Source organism: Manis pentadactyla, chromosome X (assembly GCF_030020395.1).
Source record: "Manis pentadactyla isolate mManPen7 chromosome X, mManPen7.hap1, whole genome shotgun sequence".
Classification (NCBI taxonomy): Eukaryota; Metazoa; Chordata; class Mammalia; order Pholidota; family Manidae; genus Manis; species Manis pentadactyla.
Genome location: NC_080038.1, coordinates 144768986 through 144787634, shown reverse-complemented (window position 1 = coordinate 144787634; position 18649 = coordinate 144768986). Strand labels below are relative to the sequence as shown.

At 57.1% G+C, this 18649-nt stretch overlaps 3 protein-coding genes across 3 annotated transcripts; all 3 read left to right on the top strand.

Moving 5' to 3' along the window:
- Positions 1 to 246: 246 nt before the first annotated feature.
- LOC130681838 (melanoma-associated antigen 10-like) lies at positions 247 to 1059 on the top strand. The gene has a single exon (XM_057495414.1). It carries the CDS (start codon positions 247 to 249, stop codon positions 1057 to 1059), a length of 813 nt encoding a protein of 270 aa, XP_057351397.1.
- A 5743-nt stretch (positions 1060 to 6802) lies between these two features.
- LOC118913353 (melanoma-associated antigen 10-like) lies at positions 6803 to 7888 on the top strand. The gene is made up of 2 exons (XM_036887287.2): positions 6803 to 6913; positions 7034 to 7888. Exons 1-2 carry the CDS (start codon positions 6803 to 6805, stop codon positions 7886 to 7888), a joined length of 966 nt encoding a protein of 321 aa, XP_036743182.2.
- Positions 7889 to 14129: 6241 nt separating this feature from the next.
- LOC118913352 (melanoma-associated antigen 10-like) lies at positions 14130 to 16367 on the top strand. The gene is made up of 3 exons (XM_036887286.2): positions 14130 to 15086; positions 15892 to 15967; positions 16174 to 16367. Exons 1-3 carry the CDS (start codon positions 14130 to 14132, stop codon positions 16365 to 16367), a joined length of 1227 nt encoding a protein of 408 aa, XP_036743181.2.
- The last annotated feature ends 2282 nt before the right edge of the window (positions 16368 to 18649 follow it).

Below are 18649 nucleotides of genomic sequence, written 5' to 3'. Positions count from 1 at the left end.
CGCTACATGCGCAAGAAAGGCCGTCCGACCCTAAGAAAGACCCATGGACTCCTGGGTGCACAGGACCCTGGGGCGACAGAGCACTTGGTTTCCTCCTCCTCCTCCACGTCCTCCTCCTCCCCCTCCTCTTTCTCTTGCTTTGCTTATATCTCAAGCGGTGAGGAAGAGGTTTCTATGGTTTCACCCACCCCGAGTCCCCTCCAGGGCCCTGAGCATGCCTGCCCCTCCCCCACTGCCTCTGCCTCCATGCCATCCACACAATCTGATGGTGGCTCCGGCAGCACAGTGGAGGAGGGTCTGGGCACTCCACAGGTCTCTCCAGTAGCCAGATCCATTACCAGTATCATGATTAACGACAAGACAGCTCAGCTGGTGGCCTTCCTGCTCCTCAAGTACCTTGCCGTGGAGTCGACCACGACGGTGGAGATGCTGGAAGTGCTGGGCCTGGATCACGAGGACCAGTTCCCTGTGATCTTCAGCTGCGTCTCCGAGTGCTTGCAGCTGGCCTTTGGCATCGACGTGAAGGAAGTGGATCCCAGCGACCACTCCTACATCCTGGTCACAGCCCCGGGCCTCACCTACCGCGGGCAGCTGAGCTATGAGCAGAGCCTGCCCAAAAGCGGCCTCCTGCTGTTTCTCCTGACCTTAATCTTCATGGAGGGTGGCTCAGTCCCTGAGGGAAAGGTGTGGCAAATGCTGATTGTCGTGGGGATATTTCAAAGGAGGGAGCACTTCATCTTCGGGAACCCCAGGGAGCTCATCACCCAGGTCTGGGTGAAGGAGCAGTACCTGGAGTACCAGCAGGTGCCCGACTGCGATCCCGCTCGCTTCCACCTGCTCTGGGGCGCCAGGGCGCACATGGAGACCGACGCGGTGGAAGTGCTGGAGTTTATGGCCAAGGTCAAAGATAGCACCGCTAATGCCTGTCTTCCCTTGTATGAGGAGGCTGTGAGAGATCAGGAAGGGCCAGGCCAGGCTAGCATTGCTGCCGCAGACGATGCTGTCGTCGTGGCCGGTGCAAGTTCTAGTGGAACGTCCCCTGGCTTCTGCCCTGAGTGACGTCTATGCACCCTGTCCCCTCTGTGTTGTCAAAGGCCAGGCAGTGAACGAAGCGGTGGAGGGCAAGGCTGGGGCAATTTATCTTCTTTTATTTTTGGTATTTTCAGATTTTAGTTGTTTTAGAAAGTTTCCTATCATCAGAATCGAATTGTAGATGGACATTGCTCACACATTTACTGCTGTTTATCTGGTTGATTAGACATAGTTTTGCTATTTTGTAAAACAAGATGCAAAACCTAACATATTCTTTGTAGCTTGTAACTTCCCGTGACATTAGAATAAAAATTTCCTTGGAAATGGGAACAAATGTAGAAGTGAAATACGGAAAATAATTTTAATGGTTAATTTTTTTATTTTCTTATGATTTTTAGTCTATAGTTGTCTGAAGAAAGATATGTATCTAGATTTTCTTAGCTTGTTCAAGGATGTAGAAGAAATTAAATAGTAATAAATGACATTCCTGCTCCCTGGCTCATTTACTCTCCCAAATTCCCCGAGCCTCTGCTCAATGGAAGACCCTGTGTTAGTGGTGGGCCACTGGGTAAGCAGGACACCTACCCACCTCCACGCACCCACCTAAGAGCGATAGTCTAGGAGCTGCTGCCCTATAAGGAAGGTGGGAGGTGTGCCGCAGGACCACAGAACCTTTAGTAAAGGAAGGGGTGAGGCGCGGCTGCAGGGGAGGGCGTGCAGTCCCCAAGCCCAGAGCTGGGCCCTCTGAGGCTTCAGGCGCCACCATTCCTCCTGTGGGATCCAGTGCAGTGAGGCTGGGTGGGAGCAGAGCCAGCCTGGCGGATGGCGAGCTTAAGGGTGAGAGGCAAGGATGAAATTCAACGTTGCTGATTAGTCCCTTTAGGGTATTGGGCAAACCCGGTGAGGTCTCCTTGGGGACGGCAAGGGGGTGCCCTGGGCTCTCGCCCCAGTGCAAATTGAAGGCAGTGCCCGCCACCCTAGGTGTCGCATAGCCATCATCTACATGTATTTGCAGAGGCATAAGGGTCCCGCCCCTTGAAGTGATGCCCAGAAGTCAGTGGTGGGCCGTCTTATCCCTGGCCTGGGAGGGCGAGTACTGAGTCCCTGGAAAGGACACTGTTATCAGTGGCTCTGAGTTCCCTTTAACCCATGGTAAGCAAGGGTAGAGGTCCATGGGGATGAAATGAATCAAAATCGGTGATTTGAAGGAAGAGAAGCTGCCCAAGAGGGAAGACGTGGGAGGCGGACTTCCTTTCTGGGAGCCTGTAGGTTGTTGCTCCAGCTGGGGAAGCGACCCGGCCCTCAAAGTGAGTAAAATATCCTCCGGGAGGAAGGTGGGTAGAGCTGCAATTTGGGGTGAGTGCATGTTCAGTGGCCAGTTGAGCTGCAGCTTCCCCAAGGTGTCATGGGAAGAAATCCTTTCCGAGGAGCAGGTGTTAGAGGCTGGGGTCCCAAGAAGATGAGAAAGTACCACCGCTAGGTAAAGAGCCCATCTGTGCCGGGGTCCGTGTGTTCAGCTCAGGCACAAGTGTGTGGGCCCACAGCAGTGACTGTCAGGTTAAGACTGTGACCTTGCGTGGATAGCAGGGCCTGCTGAGCTATTGGAGGTTATTGCCCTGGGAAGTGCAATAGGAGCCCTTGAGGGAAGGGGGTGTCCCCCCTGCTGAGATGCAGACATTGATTTCAATCTTAGCTGTGAGCCTGGACTTGAAGGACCTGCCACAGAAGGTGGGTGTGTGTGGAGCGTCTACTGTGCAATGGTGAATCGGATGGACGTCAAGTGCTCGTGAACATCACTCTGGACTCTCGCCTGGACTCGCAGGGACACTGCACTGGCAGTCCGCTTGTACTTAGGGGGGGACAGGTGACGACTCCTTGCCTCTCCAGTTTGAGCAGAAGTGTTGTTTGTCACAGCCCTTACTACAAGAAGCTCCCCAAGGGCCGTGCATTAATTCTCAGGCCATGAGGCATGGAACACAGGGCCCGCTGGTTCCCCCACACCCGGGTCTGCAGTCATGGCCATTGGACCCTTAGACGTGACATGCTCGGGCAGGGGTGGACGCCTTCAACACAGGAGCCCCCACACAGGAAGCTGGCTGCAAGTACTCCTTCAGGGGCCTGCCCCCTTCGGCTCCCGAGTTACCGGGAGGCACCTGGCTGGAATTAGACTACTGCTGCTCTGCAGCCCAGCCTTCCCGTGAACTCTCTATGCCTCCCTTTTCTGATCTGTCAACTGGGCACAGGGACAGGTTGAGGTGCCAGTGTGATGTTACACGGGATGTGCCCCATGCCTAATGCCTGGCCCACGCCCACTGGTGTGTAGGCATAGCTACCGTTTCCATGGACCTCAGGCGCACCTTCCTGGGTATGGTGAGGACTCTGAACCAGTGTCTATGTTCTGGTCCCCCGTGCCTGGCTGATGCAGGGTCTTTCACGCTGACGATGCCTTGCCCAGACCGGCTCCTCTCATGGGTCAGAGCTGTGCAAACTGCTGCACGTTGTTCTAGAGCCGAGTTGGGTGACAGTCAGGGTCAGGGACCTGGATACAGAGAATATCCTGGGTGTGGCAGCTGACCCATAGGGAGGCCTCAAGACCTGCGAAAACATAGATGCAAGCAAGATGTCCTGCAGTAGGTGAATGCATGAACTGTGGGGCATGCAGACCCTGGAAAACAATTCATCGCCATACGGGAATGAGCTACCAAGCCAGGAAGAGGCATGAAGGAACCTTGAATGCATGTGCGTAAGCGGAAGAGCCCTCCTGAGAAGGCTCCATACTGCGTGATCCCAACCGTGAGACAGTCTGTAGAAGCCAGAGTACGGAGACGGGAAGAGGACCCATGTGGTTGCCCGGGACCATGGGGGGAGAGGGAACAGGCAGAGCACAGGGGAATTTTCAGGCAGTGACAGTCCTCGCTGTGATACAGTCATAATGGAAGGCGTCTGTATCCATTGGTCCAAAGCCATGCAATTGACAAGGCCAGGCGGGAACCCTTTGGGTGATATTGACGGTCAGTGTAAGTTCATGGGTGATAACAAATGCACCCCTCTGTGGCTGTGTCGATAATTCTGGAGGGTAGCAGTGGGTGGGGACAGGGATAAACGGGAAACCTCTGTAACTCCCTCTTTATGTATCAGCACACCTAACAGTGCTCTAAAACGTTCATCTTTACAAAAACCGGGGAACATGCACAACATCTTCTCAACCACAAAGACATGCACATATATTATCTACATGTATGTTGTTTATATGCGTACATGGACACACATACTAGGTAGAGAATGGAAATGTCTTTCTTGCAGCGATGGAGGGTGACTGAGGGAAAATCGCGGCACTCCACAGGGCCATGATGTGCGGCGAGCCTAAGACCCGAGGACCTGCGCAAATGCCCTGCACCCGCTCAGCCTCTTCAGGAAACAGGAAGTCAGTCCTTCACACACAAAGTGCCTCAAGTCTGGCTGGCTGTGAAGACACCCACCCCAAGGGCAGGGGTGCTTCCTCCCGGACCCTCCCCATGGCCAGGTGCCCTGCAGCTTCCCAGCTCGCCTCTGTCCTGGGGCTGCAGAGCTGCTCTGCCAGGGCTGAGGAGGACTCCCCTCAGTGAGCAGTTGGGGTGGGGCGACTCTCCCCAGGACGCCGGTGGTTACGGAAGCCGGCTCCGCCGTTCTGGCAGCCCTGAGGCCCCGGGATGGTCCTCTGGTACAGAGTCGTTGGACTGGGCACTGATGCAACCCAGCCCACCTCACTACTACCCCTCAACTGCCCCTGATCCCCACCTCCCAATCCACCACCCCCACCTCCCAACCCGCCTCCCCCACCCACGGAAATCCCCATTCCCCAGAACCTGCCCCTGCTTCCCACCACCCGACCTCCCGCACCCCAACTTCCCACCCCTCACCTTCCCGCACCCCTCCCCCACTCCCCCACCTATCACCACCCCTCCCCCACGCCACCTCACTACCACACCTCTCCACCGCCACTTCCACCCCACCTCCCACCACCGCGCCCCCACACTGGCCCCGAACTCCCCGAACCACCGACTTCCGACCCCCAGGTACCCCCACTTCTAACCCCACCTCACAGCGCCCCACCATCCCCAGATCCCCATCCCACTCCTCTGCACCCCCACTGCCGACACCCACCCCCACACCTCCCCCCATGCACCCAACATTCAGACCCCACATCTCCCCTTCTTCCCCCCACTGCCCCACTTCCTCCCATCCCACCACCACACCACGTCCACTAAGGAACAGGGCCTGAGTTCAGCCGAGAGGGGGGCCGAGCCCCTACTGGGAATCATGATGAGGAACCCCCAGGGAGACTGAGGGACCCTGGACTCCCGGAAAGACTGCAGTGCTTGGGGTCCAGGGTGGTAAGAACCTATGCAGCTGGCCCTGACATCCTTCACCCCGCTCCCCAGCTCCCCTAAACCCCCACCACCACCCTCCTCCACTGCCGATACCCGCCCCCACACGTTCCCCATGTACCCAACATCCGACCCCGCACATACCCCACCCATCCCCCCACTGCCCCACCTCCCCACATCCCACCACCACACCACAGCCACTAGGGACGTGGGGAGGGAGAGCCCTGGGCCTCGTGAGCCGCAGTAGGTGCGAGAAGGCGGGGTTTAAGGGAGGCCCAGGGGGAGGAGCGAGGACCCCCGGGATCCTTGTGTGCTCTTCCCGGCAGCCTCCAGGGGGCGCTTCGACCCGGCTTCCGGATGTGACATCATTAGTCTTCTGCCAGGGAGGCCTGAGGGACGGGTCGGCCTCAGTGTCGGTCCCAGGTTCAGGTCACACACCGGATTCAGGTCACCCGCAAGGACTCCAGGTAGAGCCGCGGGGGAGGCCTGAGGGCCCCCACCCAAGAATCAAGGGGGCCATGCCGTCGCTCAAAGAGGCCCTGCGAGGGTCCTCAGGCTGGGCTCCGCCCCCCACATGCCGCACCCATGTCCCTGCCCGCCATTTTGAATTGTGAGAGGGAAGGCCTCGGTCTGAGGAGGGACCCCAGGTGGGCTGAGGGCGGGGGCACAGACCCACCGGGGGTCAACGGGAGGCCAGGAGGGAGGGCCGAGGGCGTCCCCGGAGCCCACCTCAGGCCCTGCCTTCCATCGCCCTGGGAACTCCTGGGCCTAGTGACCTGTTGGGACGGCCGCAGACGTCACCCAGGAGTGTCTCAGGGCAGGGAGGGCCTTGGTCTGAGGGGACGGGCCCCGGTCAACATTCACAGGATCACAGGCCGTGTGCGCGTTGTGGTGAGGACCCTGAGGGAGGAGGACAAGGGGCCCCAGAGGAGCCGCCCCTGCCTGTCAGCCATGGGAGGCCCCGGGGCGGAGTGATTACACATGGTGTGCCCTGACTTCCTCCTCCGGGCCTCAGAGGGACTGGGGACTGGGACTGGGTTAAGGAGCAGGGCCGCCCTTGGGCAAGGGACCACCCCTCCTGTCGGCACTGGGAGCCCAGAGCTGGGATGGCAGTCCTGGCAGCGAGGTGCCCCCTCATGACCTCTTTCAGGGAATCCGGGAACCGGCAGGTGAAGAAGGCCTTGGTGTGAGGCACCTGTCCTGAGGTCGCAGACCCGCAGAGGCCCAGGCCAAGCCAGGAGTCAAGGTGGGGCCCCCAACCTGACTGTGTTCCCAGGGCTCTCCTACCCCAGACAGAGGGTCCCCGTCGCCCAGCGCCAGAGCCTCGGGGGTGCAGGCCGCTCCCCAAAGGACCAACTCTTGTCGTCCTTAGGGTTCTGCACTGACAGGCCACCCCTGTAGTCATGCCTCCTCATCCCAGGAAGCGACGGCGCTACATGCTCGAGGAAGGCCTTCCGGCCCTAACGGAGACCCAGGGCCTCGTGGGTGCACAGGACCCTGGGGCGACAGAAGAGGTTGATTCTTCCTCCTCCTCCACGTGCTCCTCCTTCCCCTCCTCCCCCTCTCGCTGTCCTGTTATCTCAACGGGTGAGGAAGAGGTTTCTATGGTTTCACCCACCCCGAGTCCCCTCCAGGGCCCTGAGTGTGCCTGCCCCTCCCCCACTGCCTCTGCCTCCGTGCCATCCACACAATCCGATGGTGGCTCCGGCAGCACAGTGGAGGAGGGTCTGGGCACTTCACAGGTCCCTCCAGAAGGCAGATCCGTTACCAGTATCGTGATTAACGACAAGACAGCTCAGCTGGTGGCCTTCCTGCTCCTCAAGTACCTTGCCGTGGAGTCGACCACGACGGTGGAGATGCTGGAAGTGCTGGGCCTGGATCACGAGGACCAGTTCCCTGTGATCTTCAGCTGCGTCTCCGAGTGCTTGCAGCTGGCCTTTGGCATCGACGTGAAGGAAGTGGATCCCAGCGACCACTCCTACATCCTGGTCACAGCCCCGGGCCTCACCTACCGCGGGCAGCTGAGCTATGAGCAGAGCCTGCCCAAAAGCGGCCTCCTGCTGTTTCTCCTGACCTTAATCTTCATGGAGGGTGGCTCAGTCCCTGAGGGAAAGGTGTGGCAAATGCTGATTGTCGTGGGGATATTTCAAAGGAGGGAGCACTTCATCTTCGGGAACCCCAGGGAGCTCATCACCCAGGTCTGGGTGAAGGGGCAGTACCTGGAGTACCAGCAGGTGCCCGACAGTGATCCCACTCGCTTCCACCTGCTCTGGGGCCGCAGGGCGCACATGGAGACCGACGCGGTGGAAGTGCTGGAGTTTATGGCCAAGGTCAAAGATAGCACCGCTAATGCCTGTCTTCCCTTGTATGAGGAGGCTGTGAGAGATCAGGAAGGGCCAGGCCAGGCTAGCATTGCTGCCGCAGATGATCCTGCCGCCGTGGCCGGTGCAAGTTCTAGTGGAACGTCCCCTGGCTTCTGCCCTGAGTGACGTCTATGCACCCTGTCCCCTCTGTGTTGTCAAAGGCCAGGCAGTGAACGAAGCGGTGGAGGGCAAGGCTGGGGCAATTTATCTTCTTTTATTTTTGGTATTTTCAGATTTTGGTTGTTTTAGAAAGTTTCCTATCATCAGAATCAAATTGTAGATGGACATTGCTCACACATTTACTGCTGTTTATCTGGTTGATTAGACATAGTTTTGCTATTTTGTAAAACAAGATGCAAAACCTAACATATTCTTTGTAGCTTGTAACTTCCCGTGACATTAGAATAAAAATTTCCTTGGAAATGGGAACAAATGTAGCAGTGAAATACAGAAAATAATTTTAATGGTTAATTTTTGTATTCTCTTATGATTTTTACTCTATAGTTGTCTGAAGAAAGATATGTATCTAGATTTTCTTAGCTTGTTCAAGGATGTAGAAGAAATTAAATAGTAATAAATGACATTCCTGCTCCCTGGCTCATTTACTCTCCCAAATTCCCCGAGCCTCTGCTCACTGGAAGACCCTGTGTTAGCGGTGGGCCACTGGGTAAGCAGGACACCTACCCACCTCCACGCACCCACCTAAGAGCGATAGTCTAGGAGCTGCTGCCCTATAAGGAAGGTAGGAGGTGTGCCGCAGGACCACAGAACCTTTAGTAAAGGAAGGGGTGAGGCGCGGCTGCAGGGGAGGGCGTGCAGTCCCCAAGCCCAGAGCTGGGCCCTCTGAGGCTTCAGGCACCACCATTCCTCCTGTGGGATCCAGTGCAGTGAGGCTGGGTGGGAGCAGAGCCAGCCTGGCGGATGGCGAGCTTAAGGGTGAGAGGCAAGGATGAAATTCAACGTTGCTGATTAGTCCCTTTAGGGTCTTGGGCAAACCCGGTGAGGTCTCCTCAGGGACGGCAAGGGGGTGCCCTGGGCTCTCGCCCCAGTGCAAATTGAAGGCAGTGGCCACCACCCTAGGTGTCGCATAGCCATCATCTGCAAGAATTTGCAGAGGCAAAAGGGTCCCGCCCCTTGAAGTGATGCCCAGAAGTCAGTGGTGGGCCGTCTTCTCCCTGGCCTGGGAGGGCGAGTACTGAGTCCCTGGAAAGGACACTATTATCGGTGGCCCTGAGTTCCCTTTAACCCATGGTAAGCAAGGGTAGAGGTCCATGGGGATGAAATGAATCAAAATCGGTGATTTGAAGGAAGAGAAGCTGCCCAAGAGGGAAGACGTGGGAGGCGGACTTCCTTTCTAGGAGCCTGTAGGTTGTTGCTCCAGCTGGGGAAGCGACCCGGCCCTCAAAGAGAGTAAAATATCCTCCGGGTGGAAGGTGGGCAGAGCTGCAATTTGGGGTGAGTGCATGTTCAGTGGCCAGTTGAGCTGCAACTTCCCCAAGGTGTCACGGGAAGAAATCCTTTCCCGAGGAGCCGGTGTTAGAGGCTGGCGTTCCAAGAAGACGAGAAAGCACCACCCCTAGGTAAAGTGCCCATCTGTGCCGGGGTCTGTGTTTTCAGCTGGGTCACAACTGTGTGGGCCCACAGCAGTGACTGTCAGGTTAAGACTGTGACCTTGCGTGGATAGCAGGGCCTGCTGAGCTATTGGAGGTTATTGCCTGGGAAGTGCAATAGGGGCCCTCGAGGGAAGGGGGTGTCCCACCTGCTTTGATGCAGACAATGATTTGAATCTTAGCTGTGAGCCTGGACTTGAAGGACCTGCCACAGAAGGTGGGTGTGTGTGTCCTAACAAACGGGCACAGCTGCATGTGTGGGGCGTCTACTGTGCAATAGTAAATAGCATGGACGTCAAGTGCTCGTGAACATCACTCTGTACTCTCTCCTGGCCTCGCAGGGACACTGCACTGGCAGTCCGCTCGTACTTAGGGGGGACCAGGTGATGACTCCTTGCCTCTCCAGTTTGAGCAGAAGCGTTGTCACAGCCCTTACTACAAGAGGCACACCAGGGGCTGTGCACTAATTCTCGGGCCACGGAACACAGGGCCCGCTGGTTTCCCCACACCCGGGTCTGCAGTCATGGCCATTGGACCCTTAGACATGACATGCTCGGGCAGGGGTGGACGCCTTCAACACAGGAGCCCCCGCACAGGAAGCTGGCTGCAAGGACTCCTTCAGGGGCCTGCCCCCTTCGGCTCCCAAGTTACCCGGAGACACCTGGCTGGAATCAGATTCCTGCTGCTCTGCAGCCCAGCCTTCCTGTGAACTCTCTATGCCTCCCTTTGCTGATCTGTCAACTGGGCACAGGGACAGGTTGAGGTGCTGGTGTGATGTTACACGGTGTGTGCCCCATGCCTAACGCCTGGCCCACACCCACTGGTCTGTAGGCATAGCTACCGTTTCCATGGACCTCAGGCGCACCTTCCTGGGTATGGTGAGGACTCTGAACCAGTGTCTATGTTCTGGTCCCCCATGCCTGGCTGATGCAGGGTCTTTCACGCTGACAATGCCTTGCGCAGACCGGCTCCTCTCATGGGTCAGAGCTGTGCAAACCTGGTGCACGTTGTTCTAGAGCCGAGTTGGGTGACAGTCAGGGTCAGGGACCTGGATACAGAGAATATCCTGGGTGTGGCAGCTGACCCATAGGGAGGCCTCAAGACCTGCGAAAACATAGATGCAAGCAAGATGTCCTGCAGTAGGTGAATGCATGAACTGTGGGGCATGCAGACCCTGGAAAACAATTCATCGCCATACGGGAATGAGCTACCAAGCCAGGAAGAGGCATGAAGGAACCTTGAATGCATGTGCGTAAGCGGAAGAGCCCTCCTGAGAAGGCTCCATACTGCGTGATCCCAACCGTGAGACAGTCTGTAGAAGCCAGAGTACGGAGACGGGAAGAGGACCCATGTGGTTGCCCGGGACCATGGGGGGAGAGGGAACAGGCAGAGCACAGGGGAATTTTCAGGCAGTGACAGTCCTCACTGTGATACGGTCATGATGGAAGGCGTCTGTATCCATTGGTCCAAAGCCATGCAATTGACAAGGCCAGGCGGGAACCCTTTGGGTGATATTGACGGTCAGTGTAAGTTCATGGGTGATAACAAATGTGCCCCTCTGTGGCTGTGTCAATAATTCTGGAGGGTAGCAGTGGGTGGGGACAGGGATAAACGGGAAACCTCTGTAACTCCCTCTTTATGTATCAGCACACCTAACAGTGCTCTAAAACGCTCATCTTTACAAAAACCGTGCAACATGCAGAACATCTTCTGAACCACGAACACACGTGCATATATTATCTACATGTATGTTGTTTATATGCATACGTGGACACACATACTAGGTAGAGAATGGAAATGTCTTTCTTGCAGCGATGGAGGGTGACTGAGGGAAAATCGCGGCACTCCACAGGGCCATGATGTGCGGCGAGCCTAAGACCCGAGGACCTGCGCAAATGCCCTGCACCCGCTCAGCCTCTTCAGGAATCAGGAAGTCAGTCCTTCACACACAAAGTGCCTCAAGTCTGGCTGGCTGTGAAGACACCCACCCCAAGGGAAGGGGTGCTTCCTCCCGGACCCTCCCCATGGCCAGGGGTCCTGCAGCTTCCCAGCTCGCCTGTGTCCTGGTGCTGCAGTGCTGTTCTGCCAGGGCAGAGGAGGTCCCCTCTTGGTGAAGAGTGGGGGGGGGGCACGTGCGCCACAATGCCAGTTGTTATGGAAGCCGGCTCCGCCGTGCCAGCAGCCCTGAGGCTCCGGGATGGTCCTCTGGCTACAGAGTCTTTGGGTTGGGCACTGATGCAACCCAGCCTACCTCACTACTACCCCTCTCCACTGCCCACGCCCACCACCTACCTACCCACCTCCTCCCACCCACAGAAATCCCCATTCCCCAGAACCCGGCCCCGCTTCCCACCACCCGACCTCCCACCCCCCAACTTCTCACCCCTCAGCTTCCCACACCCCTCCCCCACTCCTCCACATATCACCACCCCTCCCCTACAGCACCTCAGTACCACACCTCTGTACCGCCACTTCCACCCCACCTCCCATCACTGTGCCCCCACACTGGCCCCGAACTCCCGGAACCACCGACTTCCGACCCCCAGATACCCCCACTCCTTACCTAGCCTCATAGCTCCCCACCATCCCCAGATCCCCATCCCACACCTCCGCCCCCCCCAACTCCCGACACCCACCGCCACACATCTCCCCATGCACCCAACATCTGACCCCCCACTTTACCCCTTCTTCCCCCCACTGCCCCACCTTCCCCCATCCCACCACCACAACACGTCCACTAAGGACCTGAGGAGGCAGAGCCCTGGGCCTCGTGAGCAACGGCAGGTGGTAGAAGGCAGGGTTTAAAGGGTGTCCAGAGTCAGGAGCTAGGACCCCCCGGAATCCTTGTGCAGGGATCCTGGCAGCCTCCACGGCGCGCTCAGTCCCAGCATCCGAATGTGACATCATTAGTCTTCCACCAGGCAGGCCTGAGGGTCAGGACGGCTTCGGTGTCGGACGCCAGATTCAGGTCACACGGAAGGACTCCAGGTAGAACCGGGGGGAGGCCTGAGGGCCCCCGGCCAAGAATCCAGGGGGTCATGCCATTGCTCAAAGAGGCCCTGGGAGGGTCCTCAGGCTGGGCACCGCCTCCCACATGCCATACCGATGCCCCTCCTGCCATTTTGAATTGTGAGCATGAAGGCCTTGGTCTGAGGCGGGAACCCAGGTGGGCTGGGGGCGGGGGCCGGACACACCGGGGGTCAACGGGAGGCCAGGAGGGAGGGCCGAGGGCGTCCCCGGAGCCCACCTCAGGCGCAGTCGTCTGCCCAGGGAACCCCCGGTTTGGTGACCCATTGAGACGACTGCAGACGTCCCGTGGGGGTGTGTCAGGTTAGGGAGGGCCTTGGTCGGACATGACGGCCCTGGTCAACATTCACAGGATCACAGGCCGTGCCCGCATTGGGGGTGAGGACCCTGAGGGAGGAGGGGAAGGGGCCCCAGGCGAGCCGCCCCTGCCTGTCACCCCTAACTTCCTCCTCCGCGCCTCAGAGGAACTGGAACTGGGGACTGGCTTAAGGAGCAGGACCGCCCTTGGGCAAGGGGAGGGGCCCAGTACTAAGGGAGTCCAGTGTCGCTGTGCAGGGCAGACTGAAGGACTCCCGCCCAGAATAGAGGACACCCCACAGATAGCCACTCCTCCTCTCGGTCCTGAGAAGCCAGAGTGCAGGTGGACACTTGGTGGTGACTTCTGACTTCCTCATTGGGCCTCGGAGGGATGGGACACTAGCTTAAGGGGCAGACGTCAGGGCAGCGGAGGGGAGGGCCCAGGCCCTGCTGGGAAGCAAGATGAGGACTCTGCGGGATGACTGAGGAGCGCTGGTCCCCCTAAAAGAGTCTGATTGGGAAGCTCCAGGGTGAAGAGACCCGTGTACCTTGCCTGACTTCCGCATCCAGGTCTCAGAGGCACTGGGGACTCGCTTCAGGAACAGTGCCTCCCGTCGGCAGAGGGGAGGACCCTGGTCCTAATGGGAGGCAGAGTGAGGACCCTGAGGGAAGCCTAAGGACTTCAGAGCTTAAAGATGCATGGTACCTGGGCCCCTGGGCTTGGTGCTGTGAGGCCCCAGAACAGGATAAGCAGATGAGTTGTTCCCTGTCCCCTGCTGTGGGGACTCTTCCAGAGGTGAGGGCTGTGGTGTGAGGAGTGTGGCTTCAGGTGGACAGAGGGGTGCCCAGGAATGTGGGTGAGGACTGAACGGACCCTGTCTAGGAAACGGGTGACCCCAAGCATATCTGCCCCTGAGGTCCATCCTGGGAGGTCAGGCCAGGATCACACAGAGACAGGACCACCCCTCCTGTCGGCACTGGGAGCCCAGAGCTGGGATGGCAGTCCTGGCACCCCCTCATGACCTCTTTCAGGGAATCCAGGAACCGGCAGGTGAAGAAGGCCTTGGTGTGAGGCACCTGTCCTGAGGTCGCAGACCCGCAGAGGCCCAGGCCAAGCCAGGAGTCAAGGTGGGGCCCCCAACCTGTGTTCCTAGGGCTCTCCTACCCCAGACAGAGGGTCCCCGTCGCCCAGCACCAGAGCCCCGGGGTGCACCTGTAGCAGGGGAGACCCCTGGGAGGCAGGTGCTCACCCCCAAAGAGGAGCCCTGGAAGCAGCCTGTGTATGGGCTGCCAGGGGCCTGTGTCTGTGCCCAGGCCTCTGACGCTCCCTCTCCCCCCAGGCGCCAGGGTCCGCAGCACCCACCTCCTGCTCTTTCTCCTTCCCTCCAGCTGCTCAACAGGTCATGCCTTGTCCTTTGAAGTGACAGCACTTCATGTCAGAGGAAGACCTGTCCATTTCGGAGAACCAGATCCCTGTGGCTGCACAGGACCCTGCGGCGACAGAGGACGTTTCTTCCTCTTCCTCCTCCACGTCCTCCTCCTCCTCCTCCGCCATGTCCTCATCCGCCTCCTTATCTTCCTCTTGCTTTCCTCACCTCTCAAGCAGTGAAGAAGAGGTTTCTACCATTTCAGCAACCCTGAGTCCCCTCCGGGGCCCTGAGCGTGCCTGCCGCTTCCCCACTGTCTCTGTCTCCGTGCCATCGACACAATCCGATGGTGGCTCCGGCAGCACAGTGGAGGCGGGTCTGGGCACTTCACAGGTCCTCAGTTCCTTTCCCAGTATTGTGATTTATGACAACGCACCTCAGTTGGTGGCCTTCCTGCTCCTCAAGTACCACACCATGGAGCGGACCACCACTAGGGTAGAGATGCCGGAGGTGCTGGGCCTGGATCACCAGGACCAGTTCCCTGTGATCTTCAGTTGCATCTCCGAGTGCTTGCAGCTGGCCTTTGGCATCGACGTGAAGGAAGTGGATCCCAGCGACCACTCCTACATCCTGGTCACAGCCCCGGGCCTCACGTACAGCGGGCAGCTGAGCTATGAGCACAGCCTGCCCAAGAGCAGCCTCCTGCTGTTTCTCCTGACCATAATCTACATGGAGGGTGACTGGGCCCCTGAGGAAAAAGTGTGGGGGATGCTGGGTGTCATGGTGATGTGTCCCGGGAGGGAGCATGTCATCTTCGGGGACCCCAGGGAGCTCATCACTCGGGTCTGGGTGCAGGAGCAGTACCTGGAGTACCAGCAGGTGCCCGACAGCGATCCCACTCACTTCCACCTGCTCTGGGGCCGCAGGGCTCACATGGAAACCGACATGGACAAAGTCCTGGAGTTTATGGCCAAGGTCAAAGATAGCACCGCTAATGCCTGTCTTCCCTGGTATGAGGAGGATGTGAGGTCTCCTTGGGGGCGGCAAGGGGGTTGCCCTGGGCACTCACCCCAATGCCATTGAAGACAGCGCCCGTCGCCCTAGGTATCGCATATCTATCATCTGCAAGCATTTCTAGAGTCATAAGGGCCCTGCCCTTGAAGTGATGCCCAGAAGTCAGTGGTCAGGCCCTTTTCTCCCTGGCCGGGGAGGGCTACAGCACATAGCATTAACTGTGTTTCAATGTTAGTTACACTGCAGTTAATTTAGCCACGTGTGATCCTGCCCTAGAGATGGCATGGGGGTGAAATGAATCAAGATGTGGTTCCACTGGAAGAGGAGGAGGAGGAAGGAGGCAGTTGGCCCGTGAATCTGTTCTTGGAGCTTTGGGCTGGCTGTATGCACTGGGGAAGTCTCCTGAATTTGACCACATGTCTCCAAATTGAGTATGTTTGTTGGCGTTTTATTTCCGAAATGATTTTTGGCTGACAAGCTCTTTCTGGTGCCATTAAGGTGCAAACTCTCTAGTCTGACCTGCATAACATAGACACAAAATCCCAGAGCAGAGTGGGAGGGCCTGGCATGCAAAGGACATCCTGCTTTCACCCAAGTTCCATCACGTGCCCAGCACTGTGCGAGGTGCTTTACGTGCGTCAGACAACCCTGCCGTCCTGCAGGCCAGAGCTTGCCTAAACCACTACTTCACACTCGGGGAACCCGGGCTCACGGGGCCAGGTCGTTTGCCCAGGATCACATGGCTGCATGACAGGGCGGAGACCAGACCCTGGTCTGAATTCTCATACGGTCCCGCTCTTCCCACCCATCCCAGCCCGTGGCCGACCTTCTGACCGAGTTCGTTTATCAGTGGCAAGACGTCTGCCAGGAAGCACACAGAAGGATCCCGGGTACTGTCTGTGGGCGTTACTAACCTAGGCTCCTCGTACCCGAGTCCCAGGGTTCCTTGAGAGCTGAGGTGCTGGCACTTCCTCCCAGTCCCACGTGATGGCACCCTTCCCCTTGTCTTCCCCCAGGCACCCTCCCGTCCAACTCTGCGCCTTGACTGGCTTACCAGTGACCCACTGCTGCCTCCAAAGTCTGTGCCCAATCCCAGGGGAGCAGCCCAGCTTCACCCGCCTTCCCCAAACAGGGCGTTCCTCCCCCCTGCGGAACTGCTGGGCTGTCCCATCCCACTGCCCACACAGCCACATCCACAGCCACGTCGAAGTTGACAGTGGGCAGCAATGTTCAGACATCTGGTCGTACCCCTCGGTGTCTTCAACAATCTCTGCTTTCGGAATGAGCTGATGAGTAGGATCTGATTGAGCACAGAAACTACCAGTTGCTTGGCTATAACCCGAAGTTAGAAATCAAGGTTTTTAAGCTGCCCCGATGCTTACTGCAGGATTTTGAAGGAGCGTCTTACTGGAAAATGGCCACTGAACGCATACGCAGGAGAAGGAGCTGACGTAGGTTGTCAAAGCCCAACGCCCTCCTTGCAAGTGGTAGATGAGCAAAGACCATGGAAGTCACTGTGGAGCAACGTCTACAGACACAAAATCCCCCGAAACTTGGGGCCCCTAGTATCTTGGTAGACACGCTCCTCTCACCAAAAAAGGAAACCAGTTATTTATCCCTCCCCTGGTTTTGTCTGTGTGCCTGTCCCACGGGAAAGCTGTCCAGGTAGAAAATTCTCCTTGCAGCTCAGATGAGGAGGAAGGAGGAAGAGCTTGGGGTGGAGGTGGAGGAGAGGAAAGGCGGGAGGCTGGGGTCGTGTTTGGCCATGTGATGGTGAGCTTCCGCCGGCCGTCTGTGTGGGGCTGTCCGGTGGGCAGCAGGGGACATGCTTCTGCTATCAGGAGAGGGGCCGGGGCTGGACGTTGGGTTCGGCTCCATCAGTAGGGGTCATTTGGGACCGTAGCCCTTAGTCGTATCAATTGAGTCCTGTGCGGACACTGGCCGACGCCCTACAGGATGCCAACCGCTCTCTTGCCGACACATTTGTCTGGGAGCCAAAATCACACAAAGCTTAATAAACGGAGGGAAGGCTTTAAAAGGAGAAAGAACTAATCCAGAACTCCAGAGACTATGTTTCCTCTGTTTCCTTACATAGATAGATACATAGATAGATAGATAGATAGATAGATACGCACACATATATGGTGTGTGAGCATGCATGCATGCATGCATGTACCTGTGTGTCTGTGGCTTGTATAATACATGCAGCTATATGTGATGTACCTTCAATCTCACATCTGCTACTTCCAGTTAGTTTTAATTCTCTTGCTGTCAGTTGTCTGCATCTGAGTGAACGCCTACCAGTACCCAGACCCACTTACCTTCCCTAACTTGGCGTGTCTATTTCAGGCAGTTGCAGCTCTGCAGTAAGCAACGTTTCTCATAGCAGCCAGAACAGGAGCCAGGGGCAATCTTGACCCAAGTACCTGGGGGTGAGCATCCATAATGCACCCTATATCTAACTGGTAGATTGTGGTTGTCAAAATGTTAGAGGTGGAACCTCTTACTCCAACTGACACCTCCCACACAAACCAGCCCATAACCACGAGCAAGACAGAGCAGTCTGGTTGAAGTGGGGACTATAATCCTGGACACTTGTCCACCCAGCACTTTTTCTGCCCCCTTGGGTTGTGGACCTTGACACTGAAACACAGAACTCTAGGGCTCTCCCTGAGCTCAGCTGGAAAGGATCTGTGCTAGAAGGCCTGTCTTCATCCCTGGACTCCCTTATGGTCCTCTGCAGGCCCCTCTGTGTGGACTCCATTCTGCCCAATGCACTTAACGCTCAGTTTTCTGTGCGGCTCTCCAACACTGCCGACGACTTGTGGCCCCCTGCCTCTGCACCCCCAGCACGCTCTGTCTCTCCACTTCTCATTTCTGCAGGTCCTTGTTGTCCTCCACTGGCCACCTAGATGCACATAGGCACAGCACAAGCCCCCCTACCTACTCATCCATCCTGTTCTCAACGCAGGACTAGCTGTTCTCCCTCCCGCCCACCAGCCCCTTCAGGATGCTGCACATGCTCTTCCCCCCCTAGGTGTGCCTCAAACTCTCCTCTGGAAAGGGGCCCCTCCCTGACCTGGTAGCCTCTCAGCACCAGTAACTTGGTAGGCTCTCTCTGTCTTTGCAGCTGCACTTCCTCCTGTTGAAATGATTCTTAGACCACATTCAGATGCCCTCAACAAGAGCTGGGAGCTTGCCTCACTTTGCTTTCACCTGTTGCCTCTGCTCCCATCATGGCGCACAATCCCCTTGGCCAATGTCCAGATTTCCCCCAATCTCAACCAAAATCTGTGTGGCAGGTTTATTATAACCCACCCAGCATATCCACGTCTTCATTCCTGGAACCTCTGGATGTTACCTTATACAGAAAATAGTAACTGTATATTGTAGTACCATATAGTACCTATATATTGTAGCACCTAAACCAGATATGACTAAGTATTGTTAGATATGGAGATTATTCTGGATTATGTGGATGGTCTCTGCATGTAATTATAAGGGTCCTTATATGAGGGAAACAGAGGGATATTTGAAAAAGACAGAAGGGAAAGCATTTTGACCACAAAGAC

Excerpts from the sequence above, each read along its gene's own strand:
- LOC130681838 (XM_057495414.1), top strand. The coding sequence starts at position 247 with ATGCCATCCACACAATCTGATGGTGGCTCCGGCAGCACAGTGGAGGAG.
- LOC118913353 (XM_036887287.2), top strand. The coding sequence starts at position 6,803 with ATGCCTCCTCATCCCAGGAAGCGACGGCGCTACATGCTCGAGGAAGGC. Across the intron at positions 6,914-7,033 it reads ACCCTGGGGCGACAGAAGAG|GGCCCTGAGTGTGCCTGCCC; the intron begins GTTGATTCTTCC and ends AGTCCCCTCCAG.
- LOC118913352 (XM_036887286.2), top strand. The coding sequence starts at position 14,130 with ATGTCAGAGGAAGACCTGTCCATTTCGGAGAACCAGATCCCTGTGGCT. Across the intron at positions 15,087-15,891 it reads TTCCCTGGTATGAGGAGGAT|CCCGTGGCCGACCTTCTGAC; the intron begins GTGAGGTCTCCT and ends CACCCATCCCAG. Across the intron at positions 15,968-16,173 it reads AGCACACAGAAGGATCCCGG|GGGAGCAGCCCAGCTTCACC; the intron begins GTACTGTCTGTG and ends GCCCAATCCCAG.